The sequence below is a fragment of the Tenrec ecaudatus genome, chromosome 6 (genome assembly GCF_050624435.1).
Source record: "Tenrec ecaudatus isolate mTenEca1 chromosome 6, mTenEca1.hap1, whole genome shotgun sequence".
Classification (NCBI taxonomy): domain Eukaryota; kingdom Metazoa; phylum Chordata; class Mammalia; order Afrosoricida; family Tenrecidae; genus Tenrec; species Tenrec ecaudatus.
Window position 1 is genome coordinate 164,119,022 of NC_134535.1, and position 19,708 is coordinate 164,138,729.

The 19,708-nt window shown below is 45.2% G+C and overlaps 1 protein-coding gene across 2 annotated transcripts in view; it reads left to right on the forward strand.

Moving 5' to 3' along the window:
* The first annotated feature begins 4,269 nt into the window (after positions 1-4,269).
* SLC39A12 (solute carrier family 39 member 12) overlaps positions 4,270-19,708 on the forward strand; it is an 82,196-nt gene continuing 66,757 nt past the window's right edge. For both annotated transcript variants that reach the window (XM_075553187.1, XM_075553188.1), the window contains exons 1-3: positions 4,270-4,563; positions 10,748-11,029; positions 19,259-19,466. In XM_075553187.1, the coding sequence (XP_075409302.1) occupies positions 4,312-4,563; positions 10,748-11,029; positions 19,259-19,466 (742 nt within the window). In that variant the 5' untranslated portion in view covers positions 4,270-4,311. The remainder of the gene's footprint in view (positions 4,564-10,747; positions 11,030-19,258; positions 19,467-19,708) is intronic.

Below are 19,708 nucleotides of genomic sequence, written 5' to 3' on the forward strand. Positions count from 1 at the left end.
CATGTGGTAACAGTGTGAGGGCAGTGTAGACTGGTGGTTTTGATGAAGGAGTTTCTGTGCAGACAATAACTCATTGGGGACCTCTAAGGAGGAAGTATCAGGGACTCTGAGGCCAGGGCACAGGAGACATCTACGCTGGTCATTGGCCTGGAATAGAGGGTTAGGGAAAGTAGCCAAGCATCAGCAGGACCATTGCCCCTGGGAAGGCTGCCAAGAACAAATCAGGATCCATTCCTGAAGCAACTGGGCAGGTTATGCAGTTGGTCTCTGGGACGGAGGACTGATGTAGTGACATGCCAATTAGAAATGAGTGAAGAAATGAGGGCTTAATTACAGGAATGAAGCAGAGTGCAGAAATTTAGAGGCGCCAGATTATAGAAGAACCATAGAGGTCGCTGAAGGACAGGAGATCATGAACTGTTTTCCTTAGTAACCTCCCAAGTCCTGAAAGTGATGTAAGACTGAACCTGCAAATGATGCTTAGGATGCCCCTGCCTTGGGTGCTGTGGTCCAGTCTCCCTCTGGTCTTGAGCCCATTCCCTCCCTGCTTGTCTTGTTTGCCCTGCATCCTCAATTTGGACTTTTAAACTTCAGTCTCTCTCTCTGCACCATTTGACTGGCAGTTCTGGACTCGAACACCAGTTTATCTTACCCTGGGGCACAAGAGAAACATCCCCCTGGGACGAGTGCTGCACAATGGGTTCTGACTCAAGAGGAGTTGAGATTTTTCTCCGACTTCTGTCTTCCCTGTTTCTGTAACGTTAGCCTCTCTCAGAATCACCCACCGGTTGGTTTCCATGTTCATGTCCAATGAGTGATTGGTGCGATGAATTACTCCCATTGGGTTCTCTTCTAATTCCCTCTGCTGCATCTCCTGCAGCCCATTCCTAGGACTCAACACAGAATCACCCACCTATGTAACACATTCTTGGGATTCAATCTGAGAAGACTATTTGCATGACCTATGTGCTATCAGGAGAAGACCACCATGCTCGCTCAAGGACATGGGCAGCAAAAAAAAGAGTCAGTCCCTTACAGTGACCTTTGATGAGATGGATTGTCACAGTGGCTACAACAATGGGCTCAAGCAAAGGAACAATTGTGAGGATGGTACAGGATTGGGCAATGTTTCATTCCGTTGTACATAGGGTTGCATCAAAAGCATTAGCCAAAAAGTAATCTTCGGGAATGGCATACCAGTTGGTAGGTTTCAACAAGCTGATGAAACACTGGTATGACTTACTCATCTATGTCAGGGATATTGGAAGACAGTTACTTTGTCAATTGATTGGGGAGGATCCATATTCTTACCTATTCCAAAGAAAGATTAGATTATAGAACCGAAGGCTTAAATGATAGAACAATAGCACTGATATCACATGCCGGTCAAATGTTATTGAAGAGCACCCGACAGTCAGTCACAGCAGTACCTTGATAGGGAGTTGTGGGAGGTTCAGGCCAGATTCAGATGAGGTTGTGGAACAAAAGCTGTCATTGCTGATGTCAGATGAATCGGGGCTCAAAGCAGAGACTATCACAAAGGTGTTTCTTTGACTATGCAAAGGTATTAGACTCTGTGGATCATAGAGAACTCTGGATAGCCTTGAGAAGAGTGGAAATTCCACAACACTCCACTGTATTCCCATAGAAGTTGTACACACATTGAGAGGCAGTTGTGTGAACAGAACAAGGGAATACTGCATCATTTATCATCAGGAAAGGCATGCGTCAGGGTTGTATCCCCTCACCATACTTATTCAATCTGGATGCTGAGCAGATAATCAGAGAAGCTGGATTATTAAAGAAGAATGTGGCACCTGTGTATGTAGAGGACACAACCTTGCTTGTTGCGAGGGATGAGGGCTTAAAACACTCGCTAATGAAGATCGAGGATTGTAACCTTCAGTATGGATTACAACTCAATGTAAAGAAGCCCCAATCCTACAACGGGACCAATAGGTACCAGTATGATCAATGGAGAAAAGGTAGAGGTTTTCAAGAATTTTGTCTTGCTTGCATCCAAAATCATTGCTTGTGGAAGCAGCAGTCAAGAGACCAAATATGACTTGCATTTGGTAAATCTTCTGTACAAGATCTCTTTAGAATATTAAAAAGCAAGATGTTACTTTGAGAACTAAGGAAAGCCTGGTCCAAACTATTGTATTCTCCATTGCTTCACCTGCATTTGAAAGTTGGACAATGCGTAAAGGACACAGAAGAAGAATTGGTGCATTTGAACTATGGCGCTGGAGAAGAATATTGACAGTCCCATGAACTGCTGAAAGCACAAACTGATCTGTCCTCGAAGAAGTTCGGCCAGAGTGCTCCTTAGAGGCAAGGATGGAAAGACTTCGGCTCACATACTTTGAACATGTTGTCAGGAGAGACGAGACCCTGGAGAAGGACATCATGTTTGGTAAAGTGGAGGGGCAGCAAAAGGGGAAAGGCCCCCAAGGAGATGGATGGACACAGTGGTTGCAATCATCGGCTTCGCCATGGAAACAATGATGAGGATGGCATCGGACCAGTCAGGGTTTCGTTTCACTTTGCACAGGGCCTCGATGGGTCAAGCCAACTTGAAGACACCTAGCAAAACAGCACCTCCCAAAATACCTAAGGGTCTCAAGAGCTAATCTTTTCCCATGAGTTCTTGGTTTGAATCCAGATGGAACATTTGTCAAAAGATCAAAGAGGAAAGAAAAAAAATCTTGATATATAGTCTTCCCGCTCTGCAACGTGAAAGCCTTGCATCTACATTCCGCCTTTCATATGGCAAGAGACTGCAGTTAATCCCGAGTCCACTGGTCAAGATGGCTAGAAAAAAAATCTGGTCCCTTCACCACATTAACTTGATTACTCTGAAAATGTGCCAGACAGAAAGCGTTCTTACTTTTATCCACCTCCATTCTAACCTTCAGAGTAGCTCTCTCCATAGCAACTGGAAACCTCCCCAGGCTGAATAATCCTCTCCAGTTCCCAGTGCACCACCAAGGAATTTTTAAAAAGAAGGACTTTGTCACCACGGAGGACTCTCCGAGTTTCCAAAGGCTGTGCGGAGCTCCAGATAAAGAAGCATTCATCTTTTTCTGGAGGTAAGTATTGGGCTTAGAAATGTTTGTATCATCTGACCTGGTTTAAATGCTAGCATAAGAATCTTAAACTCTTATTTAAACAGCAGAAGGGCTCCCTCACTCTTGTGACTAACCCACGGTCATGATTAGCTGTCTCTCGGCCACGATCTAACCGAGAAGCTGTTCATGCTTGGCATTCCGTGAGCAATTGGTTGCAGATTAGTTTTTTCGAAGCACATGGATTGATTCCAAAATACTGACCACCCCTAACGACCAGGGAGGGAGTGATTGGATTTCTCATGTGTGGAAGGCCGTGAGACGCTGATGTTTTCCTAGGATAACTCGGACTCCAATAAGCTAAGAATTCCTGCCAGGGCTTGTTTTCCTAAAGCACTCTCCCACCCAACCAACCCAAGCCAAGCTCATTGCTATGAGGTCGATCCTTTCTCCCACGGAGTCTCCAGTGGTTTCTGATTGACCCCCACCCCCACCAGGGCTCTGTTGTCTCAAACCCTGTAACTCGACTTGACGTTGGTACTTTCAAGTTTATTTTCTTTCCTTCGCTTCTCCTGTAGTAAGAGGGGCACGGTATCATTTGGAATCCTAGCAGACAGTGAGCTCAACGGAAGTTGTTTTCTCTGCAGGACTTGTGCCACCCCCAGGATAAACGGGGAGACTTACCCTTCCTAATTTTAGACCCTGTGCTCCGTCCAAGGAGCCCTGGTAATGCGATGGTTAAACACCCTCTGGTAGCAGAAAGGCCTGAGGTGTGAGTCCCCCAGCCACTCCTCTGGAGGAAAAAAGAAACCAGACAGTCTGCTCTTGTAAAGGTTGTAGTCTGGGAAACCCCATGGGGGCGGTTCTTCTCCATCGTACAAGACCTCCAGGAGTCGGAATCAAGCTCAAGGGCACATGACAGCCCTAACAGTTCAGGAGGAGACAACGAAACAATCTCCTTAGCTAATCTTCTACGGTCTGGAAGGCTATGGCCCTGGGAGTGCCCTGACATTTAGGTTTATAAACAACGACAGGTCCTCTGTGACTGAAAAAAAAATCCTTGTTACTGCAAATCCGCTTAGCCAGTTAATTGAATCCCTTCATTCTTGGGGCAGGCAACATCATCAAAGCCTCTCCTTTTCCCCTTTGGCCACAGACGTTTCTCCGGCTGCAGACTTGCCCTGGGAAGAGCACCCTACATTCTGTCTCCCTCCCAGACGGGCTCAAACTACAGGAAGCGGACATGTGTTTCTGGAGCTGGTGCTCAACACGGAGGCTGCTGCTGCTGCTGCTCAGCCTTGTTGTGGCGACCCCACTGGACAGTCACTCACTCCAGGACGGCCGCCTCCCTGGGAGTGCAGGCAGCCTGACAGATGTCTTGCGAGTCCTCTCTGCTGGGGCAGGCCTGAACACCTCACACAGCCTCCTGAAAACACTGTTGGAGGAAGCCGGGTGCCCTCGGAGGACACATGGAATGGGAGAAGCTTGCAATCTGGTCAGTGCAATCAAACTGGTATCAGTGACTAGGCCATGTCTACAAGGGGTTAATGGATCCCGAGACAAATTCGATGCAAATCCTTCCATGCCCAGTAGGCATGGTGGTAAAAATAATCCCCGTATCTGCCAGCCACTGAGTCATTTGGCTTTAGACAGATGGTCTGTCAAGAGAGCATTTATCATTCAAAGGACGATACTGAACCCGGCTGCAGGCTCAGAGATATTTACTTGCTATCTTTTCATCCTCTCTTCTTTCTCATTTACTAATTCTTGGTATTGTTTTTAGTAATATTATTAATAGTGTTCGGCTATTTGTCTAAAGTTACAATGTTAAGTACTTTCTGCTGACCATCGTTTGATGTGTCTGTGGCGCAGAGGGAATGAGTTAGAGGATCACCTTACAAATGAAATTCTTGACACTGGCAGGGGATGTGACGTGGGCGGCTAGCATTGGTGCTGTGGTGCTGAAGCCTGGGTCACTGGAATGTACGACAAGACCATTAGGGTAGATGTGCAGGATGGCAGGGAGTACGGGGCAGGAGTGGAAGGAACTGCAGCATAAGCTGTAGGACCCAGGTCTTCAAATGGTTCTAAACAAGACCCCAAGGGTTCTTGACCGTGCCTGTCCAGACCTGCACAACCCCCACCCCCACCAGAATGAACCATGAATAAACAAATGAACAAATATATAGATAAATAGATCAAAAGGAAATAAGCCCTGAATACATTTTGGCAGACTGTATCCACTATGCATAGTTCAGGAGAAAACATTTCCGGATCGAGTTCTCTCTCTCTCTCTCTCTCTCTCTCTCTCTCTCTCTCTCTCTCTCTCTCTTTCCTGTTTTGTTTTGTTTTCCTGACAGAATGGTCTTGCACGCAGAGAGGATTTTTCTCTACTCTGTGCAAACAATAAGTAATTCAACAATCATTCAAATCTCCAGAGGGTCCAAGAGAAAACGTGTTATAATAGGCAAATCCGCTGGAATGATATTTATTTCTATAGAGAGCAACCTAAGGGGGTGGGGTGGGGGCCGGAGGAGACTTCCCCCTGGAAATAACTAGGAATTGTATCTTATTCAGATCCTCTGAGAATTTGCTTCAGGCGAATGTGCTCTGCTAATGACATGAAGTGCTGTATTTAGGCTGGTTGAGTTTTAGTTTTGCTCCCCCAGACCAACCGAACTCACTGCCATCCATTGGAGACCATTTTGCCTTAGAACATTGTAACTTTTCATGCCTTTTCCTTGAAAAAAAATATATAAAATAATTTTATTGGGGGCTTGTATAACTCTTATCACAATCCATGCATCCATCCATTGTGTCAAGCACATTTGTATATTTGCTGCCCTCATCATTTTCAAAACATTTGCTTTCTGTTTGAGCCCATGGTATCAGCTTCTGATTTTACCCCTCCCTCCCCACTCCCCCTCCCTCATGGACCCTTGATAATTTATAAATTATTATTATTTTGTCATATCCCACCCACTCCCTTCACCCACGGTTCCAGGGGAGTTTCAATGCATTAGTAAAGGATCTAGGAACCCTACTTAGGCTAAGGGGAGCATCACCGTCTTCCATGGGCTCCCACATGGCTGTGGGAAAGGGAGCTGGACACAGCAATGGCTGTAAAGCCCCATTCTGGCACCCAATGGGTGCTAGGACTTGGTACTTCTCCCAGTGTTTCCCAAGGGGAGTGCTACCGGCCCCCAGGGGGCGCTAGAACCATCCCGAGATGCCCACTGCCAACCAATCCCTTAGGACTCATGGCAAACCCTTAAGACAGAGTAGAACTGCCCCCAACGGGTTGAATGGTCATGTGGGGAAGAGAGGTACTACCAAAGCAGATGTTGGATTATGGCCTACAGAACAAATGTTCTTAATTGCCAGGGGCGGGTTACGTAATGCCTTTTTCCTAAAAAGGGGTTGATAGGGCAAATAAGTTTGGGAGCCCAGGAACCCCATAGGCTCAGCTTCCCCATCATACTTCCCTGGTCCCTTCTCCTAGTGATTTCGGTGGCATGTGTGTTAATTAGTTCAGTCATGTAAGCTCACACATTTTAGGCTCCTTCTATTTCACAGTCATTCATGGCGGATCCCTCCTTTACCAGGGACACTGCGAACTGCCCTCCTCTGATACACCTGCCAAACCAACAAGCCAAACCTCTGAGTTGGTTGCCTCAAAGTGGATTCCAACTCATGGTGAACTCAGACATGTCACAATGAAACTGTACTCCACAGGTTTTCCATGGCTGGTTTCTTCAGAAGCAGATCTTCTGTGGGGCCTCTGGGGAGGGACTCAAACCCCTAACCTTTCTGTGAGCAGTCAAGCACAGTAATGATTCTAAGCCTTGAGGCGATCCACAACACCGCCACATCCCCCTTTAACACTCCACCCCCCCCCCATCCTATTTGGATGAGCACCCATACCCTTCCCTCGGCCCCAGAGGGTCAGATTTTTAAGAAAACCCTCTGTGAGATTCTCTGGCACATTCCAGAGGGAAACTTCCATTTTAGAGGTCCTCTTTTCAACTCAATACCCACTCGCACCCACCGCCTTCCCCACATGAACGAACACACACACACACACACACACACACACACACACACACACACACACTTGTCCTAACTCTCATGGGGTGAGATGTGCATAGTGTCTGGCTTTGTCTGAGTTTACATGGAGTTGTTTTTGACAGTCAGAAATATCATTCAATCTAGTGGGGGCCCTTAAGGGGCTGTGCCCACTGCCAGCGGGTGTCTTCCCAGTTCTTTGTTGGCAGAAAAAGGAAGAGGTGCCAGCCTTCTCTTGCCTGAAGCAAAGGCAATGGATTTGTACATTACTCCATTCCGCAAGGTCAAATCTTGGGCTAAACAAACCAAACTCACTGCTGTTGAGTCACTTCCAATCCTGAACAACAACCCACTGCTTTATTACACCAACGAAGAAGTTGTTTTATAACTTTCTGTTCGGGAGACTCTCCCCTGGAGTAAGTAATAAACAAAGCATATCAGTTAGTCTGATTCACTACAGGGACTGAAAGGTCATTACTGCTAAGTATCTGGACAGTCCCAAGTCCTCGGGGGGGGGGGGGTTACAAAGACAGCTCACTCAGCTGCTAACCAAACGTTTGGAGGTGTGGATCCACCTGAAGGCACGTTGGAAGAAAGGCCTGGTGTTCTACATCTGAAAGGTCCACCATGGAAGACAGTTCCACAGTTCTAACCTAAAACACCTGAGCTTGCTCTGAGTTGGAAGGATCGCAAAGGCAACTGGTTCTGGTCACTGAATATTTGATTTAACTCGATAGCATTCTTCCTCACATTTTCTTCCCCTTTCCCTTCCAAAATGTATTTCCTTATGAAATATTTCATCCTAATTCACAGAATCCATTCAGTTTTCTTTTATACTTTATGCCAAACCTGACACGATTTAAAAGAAAATCAGTGGAGTGTTCCTAAGCTGGTCTATTTTTCTTTAACCGAGTCACTATATCTAAGAGTAAAAGTCTGGTATGGATCTTGATACACATTTGGGGTGGAGGGGGAAGAAGTCATTGCAAAATTCTACTAAAGTCTCTCTCTCTCTCTCTCTCTCTCTCTCTCTCTCTCTCTCTCTCTCTCTCTGTCTCTCTCTCATAAATGAATCCTTGCTTTAAAATTAGCAAACAAACCATCTCTTAAAATGTGATAAACTTAAAATACTAGCAGACAACATCAACCTCCATCTTGTTGTAAATCTTAGTTGTCTCTGGGTATTGCAAATGGTGGTTAATGCACTTGGTTGTTCACAGAAAGATGGGAGGTTTGAATCCACTCTGGCTTCTTCAGAAGACAGGCCTGGGAATCTAGATCCGAAATCTAAGCCTTTGAAAGCCCAGTGGAACACAGTCCCGCACTGATAGGCATGTAGTACCGAGTGTGGGAGTCTGCTCATTGGCAACTGGTTACATAGGGCTGGAGTAGGCGTTAGTATTTTCTTATGCTAATTCCTGAAGCCACAGGCTCTGTTTATTAAGATTCTTTCTCACAGATGCAAATCTCATAAAAGAGAACAAAAATTCTCACCCCCGTAAGAATGGCTTCGTGCTATTTTGCTTTCTACTGGGGCATTTCCTTGGATCTTGCTGCAAGCCTTGGCCCTGGCCACCAAACCTTGCATTTTTCCCATGGGTCACTCAGGGGACAGAGAGAGGCTGCCGAGGTTTGGGTGGTGGAGTTAAACACCCACGTTGTGAGTTGGCACTGATGGGGAACCTGTGTTCCTCTGTTTTCCAAGTCGCCCCCCCCCCCGCCTCCCCCCACCTCCGCTGCAGTTCAGTGGGGGAGGGCATGGAGTCCGCTGAGCTCTGTGAAGAATGTGATTAATGCTTTGCTTTGGATATGCATGACATTTGTTTCTTCCCAACGAAGACGGTATGTACCAGCTGTTCCTCAGTGGGTTGCACAGTAGACGTGGAATTAGAACCCCAGATGCTTCTACCTCAGAAGAAAATACTTGGAGATCATGGAACAAATCCCTTGGGGCTCACGACAGCCAAGTCTACTCTCAGGGGTGGATGCTGTGTAATGGTTGCTTCGCTGACCCTAGCAGAGTTCCCGAGAGCTCCCCACTGTCGGTGAAGGAAGGCAGCTTCTGCCCCATTGAGGAAAGTCCCCACCCACAACCGCTGTGCCCATGTTTTTCTCACTGTTGCACAACATTACCAGAAATACCCTCTTCTTTCAAGTAATCTCGGATTAGACCACCTAAGGATTTGCCTGTGGTTTGGGAGCAGATATGTGGTATCCAGGAACCTCTTTTTATCAATGCTCTTAGGACCATGGAAGAGGGAGAAATGGCATTCGTTTGTTCATTCATTTAGCCATTGACTATTTCATTCCATTTTCAGTGTCTACATTGTACTAGAGATGGAGGACAGAGCATTGCAGAAAGCACATAAGACCTTGACCTAATAAAGACGCAGAAGACAAGCCAACACACAAGCAGACAAAGTAATTGTAGAATGCTCGTGCCACTATGGAAATTTAAATGGTATTATTCTGGACTTGAACTGTCTGACCTGGTGGACACCAGCCCCCATGCATCTGTTGAGCACTTGCTATGTGGTCCCTCCAACCTGAGATGTGCTTGAAATAATAGAACACTGACCAGATGTGGAAGATTGGGTGCAATAAGAGAGGCTGCAAGACTTCTCCTTGATGGCGTTTACATTTTGATTACTGTTGAGGGCTCACATCCTAGCTCCAAGAGGAAATAAAATGTGTTCGTTAAATTGATTTCATTTAGCTAAGCATTAAGCAAACCCATGTGTGTCACAACAGAACTGTGTTCCCACAGGCTTCTCACGGCTGACTTTTCAGCAGTAGATCACCGGGCCATCCTTCTGAGCTTTTTCCATGTTCAGAGAGCCACCCAGTGCATTAACCGTGTCCACTGCCCAGGGCTCCTGTGTGGTCACTGAAAATGATGGCTGGTGTGTATGGCTCATGTTATATTTCTATGGGCTAGTGCTTGTACTTTCTCCTTTGCCCGGGGGGTTCAGGAAGGCTTCCCTGAGGAGGTGATGCTTTACACAGACCTCAGAAGTGTTAGGAACAAGTAGCCATGAAATGTATTGAAGAAAGGTTTGGTGGATATGACAGAAAACCACAGGGGAGGAAGTTTAGTCGCAGGAGGGCGGGTTGACAGGAACTAGACCATAGAGAAAACAATATAGGGAGAAAGAGTTTGAATTTTATGGGAAGAGTCTAGGGTCACTGGTTTTATCCATGACAGCCAACGGACAACTTGTGACTACTGTAGTTGGAGAGAGAGGGACCTGTCCTAGGGAAAAGGAGCTCTCTGGGAGCGAATCCTAGTGGGGTAGTGGAATAAGCCCTGGTTTCTCACCAGTAGATCATCATGTCAGACCCACCAGTGGCTTTGCAGGAGCAAGATAGGGCTTCCTGCTCTCTTGAAGATTTGCAGCATTGTAAACCCTCTGCAGGGCCACTGTGCATCAGACCCATCTGGCTGACGGCAGTGGGTTTGGGAGTTTTGTGGAGGACCTCAGCATGTCACGGCTAAAGCACAGCCATCTTCATTAAATCCATCTATTGCACCTGCCCGCCTTTCCCCTGGCCCTTTATAAAATCAGAGGGAGGCCTCAGGAGTGTTTGCTAACCTTGGATTTTCGTTTAAATAGTGCTTGGAAGCAGATGCTCTGTTACTAATTGCCGGAGAAGACTCCGAAGGTCAGTTCAGTGAGGAAGTGCTGAAGCGAGTTGCTCCCATCCTCCTCTATTACATCATTCACCAGGAGGAGATCTGCTCTTCAAAGCTCGACCTGAGCAATAAAGAGTACGCGTTTTACCTGCACAGCCTACTCAGCCTGAGGCCGGATGAAGATCCCAGTTTCCTTTCAGCGAACGAAACAGAAGATATCCTGGCTTTCACCCGGCAGTACTTCAACACGTCCAGGAACCAGGTAAGGAGGGCAACATAGCGAACTGGCTCTGAGCCTAGGATACAGACACACAACCACAGGCTGGTCATTTATTTATTCTTAAACTATTCACGGACTTGTAGGGAGAGGCCGGCATTTGTGATGTTTCTTTCTTTTTTTTTTTTTTTTTTGTGATGTTTCTTGTCATGGTATGTGAAGCGATGTCAGAGCCATTTCTGAATTCCACAGCAGAAACGTCATCGTTCGCTCTCAGGAGTCCCCGGGGGGCACAGACAGGTAAGTGCGTGACAACTAACCCCCAAAGGGGGCGCCTTGAATTCGACACAAGGTGCCTCAGAAGAAAGGCCTGGCAATAGACTCCGGAGAGGCCATCCACTGACAACCCCATCGCGTCATGCACAGCGGGTCATCGAGTCAGAACTGACACAGCGGAAACTGGCTTTGTTTGCCCTTTTAGTACTAATTGTCAGATCGACAGCCCTGGTGGGGCCAAGGTTATGCGCTCAACTGTAAACGGAAAAGCTGGCAGTTTGAACCCACCCAATAGGACCTGAGGACGGGCTCCTAAAAGAGTACAGCCTGGACACCCAAGAGGGCAGTTCTACTTCATCGCGGGGGAGCTGTGAAGAGAAAATGGACCCGATGGCACTCGATGACAAGAACAGTTGCCAGATGAGTTTAGGCAAAATGATGGTGGGTGGGCAGGCCAGGTGACAGGGCAGCCCTTGATGGCGTCATTAGTTGTTTATTTATTTATTTTGGGTTCAAGGACTAAACCCTATTGGCTGAGGGCTGTCCTCAGAGAAAGAATGATAGCTGATTGTCTGCCATGGGCCATGTCCCCTTTGCGGCCTCTGATCTGTGCTGCATGAGAACAGCATTCCTGCTCATCTCTCCCAGGGACCCATGGAGACAGGCACCTGACCTCTCCCTTCCTTCATTGCCCACCCTGCCAGCAACAGCTGCCCCGTCCCAAACCTTCTTGTCCTCTCGTTTGCAGTGGGAAGTTCCTGCAGCTAGAGTCCTGTGAACGCCAAGGACGCTTTCCCCATAAAACAATGAATCGGCGAGGTACCACCACATTTTTGGGGTACCTCCACATTATGAAGGCTATCGTGACGATCGTCTTTCCCTCTGGGATGACTCACTGAATCATGTAGAGACAAGTTTGATTGGTCTCCATCATGACTTCTGGGAACCCGACGTATCTGAGCAATCGCTGCATCAGTCCGGGTACTTTAGAGAACCAAATCCGCAGAAATTCATATGTATAAGAGAGAGTTTTATATAAAGGGTAAGTGCACATCAAGAAAACATCCCAACCCAGTGCTGCCTAAGCCCACAAGTCCAACATTGACCCATTAACCCATATGTCTGACACCAATCCACAAAGTCCTCCTCCATCTCACAAACACCACGTGATGCCGACTGCAGGAGGAAAGCTGAGTCAGTGAAAGTGTAAGCATCTCAGTGCTGGCAGGGGTCTCCACATGGCTGCCCAGCACCCAGGGCTGCATCAGGGTAGGTCCATGTGGCTTCTCCTCAGGGATGTCTTGCAGAAATTGAGCCTTGCCATCTAAAGCAGGTAACTGGCTAAGGCAGCTGCACTCTGGTGCGACCATCACAAAGCAAGAGACCCGAGAATTCAAAAGGCAAGGCTCATCGCCCATTTATCCCTCCGCCCTTCAATTAACCCCACATGTGTTTATCGGCCAGGTTGGCACAATAAACTAACTACCTCACATGCTGACGTTTAACAGCCAACAAACAGCCTCTAATTTGCTCTTGGCAGAACTAATGGAGAGGCGGCTTGCAGAGGACTGGCAAACATCACTTCTGTGTCTCTAATCCTTTGGCTCTCAAAATTTGCCTGTAATATTCTTTTTGTTTTTCCTTTAATGTAGAAGATTATATTCATTTCTAGAATTCAGAAGGATGCCTTTGAAGTGGCACAGTTGTTGCACACTGAAAGGCCAGAACTTTAAGTTCAACTGCTTTGCAGGAGAAAGCTGTAGCAGTCCGCTATGGTAAAGACTGACACCATTGGAAACCCAAGGGCAGTGCTGCTTTGTCCCTCAAGGTCTCTAGGACGCAATAGCGATCTTTATGGAAGCCATGGATAGAATAGTGTGTTTGGGGTTGTTTTTTTTTTTTTAATACCAAATTCACCGTTATGTAATAAGAGATTGGGTTCAAATCAGCTCCTGGGACCGTAGCCTTGCTGCCTTCTGCTGCAGACTGGAATGACATGCCAGCACTGAGAAGCTGACGATGTGTATATAATCAGCCTGCTTTATTGTTCTTCAACACATACTGCAAATACCCAAGCTTCTGAATGTTTGTGAGATACAACACTCCCAGAGGAGAGCATAGTAATTCAATATTATTGTGAAGAACGACTGTATCCACCTATTCATTCAGCAAGCATGTAACCCTTGCATGGTCATAACCCATTGCTGGGCTGTAGACCAATCATGTATGGGTGGATACTATTCTTTCTAGTCCTGGCTGGGAGCCTTCAGTGCAGTAACTTGGGTTATGCTTCCCTGGAAGAGCCAATCCATCCAGACCCTTGCAGGAGACCTGTTAGACCTCCCTGGAGGTACTGCTAGGCCCCACTAGAGAGTGTGAGGTCACTGAAGATTCTGACATCCAGGTCCATGTGTAGGCCACGCCCATAACAACCATTCCACGTAGTCCTCAACCAGCTCACTCTAGAACAGACCGACTTTACACTGCCATAGCCTAGTGCAGTCATTCTCCTGGATTGCCCAGGATGGAAGCATCTCTTTATTCTATCCTTCTCTCTCCTCCAAACTGCTTTTGTGGATCAGTGCAGCACAGCTGGTTCTGATTCATAGCAACCTTACGTGCAACAGAATGAAGCTCTGCCCGGTCCTGGGGTAGCCTCCCAATGGTTACTGTGCTTGAGCCCATTGTGGCAGTCATGGGGTCAATGCAGCTCATTGAGGCCTTTCTCTTTCGGCTGACCGTCTATTTTACTAGGTGTGATGTCCTTCTCCAGAAACTGGTCCTTCTCGGTAATGTCTAAAGTACATTAAAACAAACGAACAAAAAAAACAACTCTCACCATCTTCTAAGGCAGTGGTTCTCAACCTTCCTAATGCCGTGACCCTTTAATATGGTTCCTCATGTTGTGGTGACACCCCCCCCATCCCCCAACCATAAAGTTACTTTTGTTGCTACTTCGTCACTGTCATTTTGCTACTGTGATGCATTGGGCGACCCCATGAAAGGGTCATTCGACCCCCATAGGGGTCCAGACCCACAGGTTGAGAACCACTGCTCTAAGGAGCTTTCTGGATGTATTTCTTCCAAGACATATATATTCATTTTTTTTGTGAAGCCCATGGTATAAACAACATTTTTTGCCATAAATTAAAGATAACAATTCTTCCTTCGTTTTCCTGATTCCCTGTCCAGCCTTTGCCTACATATGAGGCGACTGAAGCTATCATAGTTTGGGTCAGGCACACCTCAGTCTTCACACCAATATCCTTTGCTAGTAACACTTTTTAATATGCATATATTTGATAGTTTATTGGCTTATAGTTCATATATCATACAACTTAACCATTAAATCATATTACGAAGGGTTGTGCAATTTTACCACAATTTCAGAACATTTATTCTCATATCCATTGTTGTTAGCTCCTCATTTCCCCCCATTATCCTAAGTAGCTATGATCCTAAGTAATTATTAATTCAGTTACTATCTCTTTTTTTGGTTTAATCATTTTATTGGGGGTACTTACAACTCTTATCACAATCCATAAATCCATTCATTGTGTGCCAAGCACATATGTACATTTAAAAAATAATTTTATTCGGGGATCATACAACTCTTATCACAATCCATACATCCATCCACTGTTTCAAGCGCATTTGCACATTTGTTGCCCTCATCATTTTCAAAACATTTACTTTCTACTTGAGCCCTTGGTATCAACTCCTCATTTTTCCTCTCCCTCCCTGTTCCCCCCTCCCTTGAGAACCCTTGATAATTTATAAATTATTATTTTGTCATATCTTGCACTGTCCAACATCTCCCTTCACCTACTTTTCTATTGTCCATCCCCCAGGAAGGAGATTATATGTAGATCCTTGTAATCGGTTCCTCCTTTCTACTCCACCCTTCCTCCATGCAGTAACATTTTAAAGAGGTCTTTTGCGTTGTAGTTGGCCAATGCAATATGTCATTCGACTTCCTGACTGCTTGCTTCTGTGGACATTTTTTGTGGTTCCAAGGAAAATGACATCAGCACCTTCAATCTTTGCTCAATTTATCATGCTATTTACTGGTACCCTGGTAAGAACTTTTGTTGTCTTTCTGGTGAGGTAGAATCCATGTTGAAGACTGTAATCTTGGATTTAGGAAGAGCTTCATGTACCCTTCCATTTCAGCAAACTTGTGATAGCACCATATGACAGGGTGTTAATGAGGTTTATTTTTTCCATTTCTGATACTGGATTCTTGTTTAGGTAGTCCAACTTCTTGGATTATTTGCTCATCATAAAGAGTGAGCAGTAGGGTGAAATGATATAACTAAAAGTAAATTCCCCCTCCCCCCCCTGACTTTCAACCGTGCAGGAGCATGTCTGTTCTTGGTCTACGTACAGGTTCTGCATGAGCACAATCAAGTGTTCTGAGGTGTGCCTGACCCAAACGATGGTATTCCTGTTCCTAGACATGGTTGACCATCAACCAGTTCTTTTTTAGTACAATGACCTTTGTATTTCTTCCATCTTCCTTTGATGTTTCCTATGAAAGTCAATGTTTTGCTAATAGAATTCTTCGTTATGGCAACTTAAAAATTGACTTTTTTCCCTGCAGGTCTTTAAACTTCAGAAATGCCAAGCATGCCCTTCCTGTTTGCTTCTCGAACCTATGTTTGTGCGCATATCCCCATGGAACATCCCTGTGTCTCCTTGAGCTGCCCTTTGAACTCCCCTGTCCAGTTCACAGCACTTCTCCATGGCTTCCTTTTCTTTAGCGGCTCTACGTTCAAGAGCAAGTTTCAGTATCTCTTCTTTCTTTCCTAGTTTTAAAATGACATGTTAGTTTTTGATGTGTGTTGTCTTTGATATCATCGCACATTTTGATTGGTCTTTGGCCACTAATATTCTCTGTGTGAAATTTAGAGCCGCTATGTTGACTCCTTAGCACTCTCCTTTCTCTGGAACTGCCCTTCTATAGATTTGGAAACATTCTCTGTTTTGATTTTTGGCCCAGTGCATCTTCCTGATTTTCTTTCTGTTCCTTTGACTTCTTTTAAACTCTGCAAGTTCTTTATTCCCCCTCTGCGATGCTTATAAAAGTCGGTGTTCTTTGCGATTTGATCTTAGCATCCTGTTATTATCTGTTCTTTCACTTGACTATGACTATCTTATCTATACTTATTGATGGTCACCAAAATTTACCTCCCTTCCAGACTTGATCTTTAGACCCCTGTATTCTGCATGGCATAATTTTTATGAACTGTAAATCACTTCTGATTTTACATATACAAAGTCAAGGTCATAAGTCAACCAGGCAAGACATGATCCTCTTGTCTTATTCCATATGTTAACAAATGGCACATCACCTAGCCAACTTATCAAGCAGAAATTTAGAAGCCATTTTGTTTCTTCCTCCCTTCGCCATACTCAATCTATATACAATGATATTTGTAGTTATCTCCGAAAGATCACCCTAACTTAACTTTTCTTCATTGTCATTAAATTCTTCTACATAAACTCACCGATCCATTGCCATTGAGTCAGTTATAACTTGTAGTGACCCCAATAGGAGCAGATGAGACACGTGCCCCCCAAAATATCAAGGCTCTAGTCTTTATGGAAGCAAATGGCCATGCCCTTCTTCTACCAATGGTTGGTGGGCTGGAACTACCAACCTTATAGTTAGCAGCTGAACGCTTAGACACGGACCCATCTTCTACATGGGCTACTTTAAAACCTTTCAAGTGTATTACTATTTCCCAATTAGAGCTTGTTTCCAATCCATTTACTCCTCCTCATGTAACCAGATGGCACTTGTCCCAGTAGGAAGCTAGTAGTGTTTAAACTTCATTCCCAATGCTGGCTCAAAACCCTCCTTGGCTTCCTATGGATTTTAGGATAGCGGTGACAGTCCCTGATCTGCAAATACACTTTTAACTGGCACCATGTCCCACCTCACTACATTTACTCCATCTGCTGTCTGTCCCCAAGTGACCATGCGGCTGACTCAGAGTGACCCTCTAGGACAGAGGTGAGCTACTCTATGGTGTTTTCAAGGCTCCAACTCTTGAGAGAAGCAGCCTGCCATGTCTTTTTCCGTGGGATGGCTGGTGGGTAGGACCCATCCACTTTAGGTTAGCAACTGAGAACTCTGATTGCTGAATCACCTGGACTCAGCTGTCTTCTCACAGCCCCTCAGATTTGCCATGCTCCCCCTGACACGGGAACTTTGCACACGCGACTCCCTTCTCTCTGTGATATTCCTTTCTTCTGCTTCTCACAGCTGTGTGTGTGTCACACACTTGAAGCAGCTCCTCCTGACCTGCCAGAAGGGATAGGACAGGTGTTTATATTTCCACCTCGCAGCATCAGGCACTTCTTACTCAAAGCCATGGCTAAAGTTGTAATCTTATCATTTGGTTACGGTATTGTTGTATTAACAACCCTGAATTGCAAGCTCCAGAACAGGGTATACTTTTGATTTTTTATCTGTAGTTCCTGGAGAAATCCTGAACATATATTAGTTGCTCAGCAAATATTTCTTTTTTGTAGTTTGAAGACATTTCCACAATTCAGTTGTCCATTCCAGAAACCTGGGTCAATTTTGACTCATGGTATTTCTTCACATGTTCTTCAAAGTCCTTTATTCTACTTACATGTCCTTAATAGTCCTCAATGCTCCACTGCTCTCTACCTCTTGTGTTAATATCCTAGGTCCAAAGTTACCTTGGATTACATCATTAACGTCTTACCCAGACTTCTTGGCCTTAAATCACACTCCTGTCCGTCTATTCACTTTGTCACCAGAGTAATACTTCTCCAGTAAACCTATTATAGTATTTCTTGTTTATTGTTTTCACTGGCTTGTTCAGAATCTTTAGGGAAACTATTTTCCATAGCATTGAATATAAGACTCTTCTTCATTTTGATCTTGTCATCAGGTTACTGCCTTATCCGACACACTCTAGACACTGGGGGCAGTTATGATCGTAGCTAAGAATTACTGAGTGTGTCACGTGTCAGGAACTATATAAAGTGTTTCATACATATTATTTAACATTAATAAACATTGAGGTCTGCAGATGATGACTATAAATGGTAAATGCTTTATCCAATGTTACCTGGCTAGGCGGTAGTAGATATCAGATGAAAGCCTTTTCTGCCTATTTCAGCTCCTATGTAAAAGTCCCGTGACCATCCTACATTTCAATTTACTTCCACAGGGAAGTAAAAGAGCATTTAAGAATGACTCTGTGTCATCAGACATGAAGTTAAATCTGGATGCTCGCCCCTTCCTGGCCAGGTGATCTATAAGAGGGAGTAGGAGTGTAGACCTCACAGACCTTTGAGAGGTTAAATGTGTACCCCCCCGCTCACACACACACAGAAATGCCATCAGATTAGCATAGTGCCTTGCAATGAGCAAATGTTTAAATAAATTATGTAAATACTTGTATGAGTAGTAGTCTTTCAGGTCTAATATTTAATAAAGGAAAAATTGACAGACACAATTTTTAAAGGGAGGGAGATTAAAAGCACAATTACTATTGCATGCTGGCTTTGATTTGCAATTAGCCCACACTGAACTTGAGAATAAAGTCGCCAGCTGTTCAAATGGAGGTTCTCTGCAACAGTACAGGGGCATAGCTTGTATAAAGCCAAAGTAGGCTGTCCATGAAGCTGGAGAGAAGCAATGCATCCTGGGAAAGGCCATCAGTTGTAAATGCAGAAGGTCTTCTCAGAGAACACAGATCTTCAAGGGCGTCAAAAGAAAGATGAGATCAAGGAGGGCCAGTGGATTAGAAAACTCAACACGTGGCAGATAAAGAAAACGTTATGTTCTAAATTGTTTCAGATCTCAGCTAACAGCATCTTGAAAGCCACATGGCCACAGTCTCATTCTCTTTCAGATGAAGAGCTCTTCTTGGTCTCCTGGGGAATTCCTAGAGTTGTGGTGATAAAAACCAACGTAGAAGCTAACATTTCCCTCCACTTTTATCTGGATTTTAGTGTATGGAGACCACAAGGCTGCATGAAAAATCTGGAATACTAAGGAGCGAAGGGGCTGATGAAAACACGCTTCCTCGGTTGGCTGCCACCATCATTGCTCTGTCCCTCCAAAATGTTTGTCTGGGACAGACACCTCTGCCTTCTTCCGACTATTTCACAGACTATATTTTCAGTTCCTTGAACAGCACAAATACTCTTCACCTGCCAGGTAAGGATTTTAAAAAATGAATTTACCCTCCATGTCCTACCTAGGACACAAGCTGTACCAAAAGCGAAGGCTGTGTGTGTGTTCAGCATAATTTTATCTTACAGTTAAAGGCATTGCTGGCTAGGTAACAGAACTCTCATGGGTTTTAGGATAAATAAAATTAAGCCTTTGATGGCCAATAGACTTCAACTTGACCTCTGTTCCTGTTCACTCCATCTGCTCAACTCCTGCCTTCTTCCTAC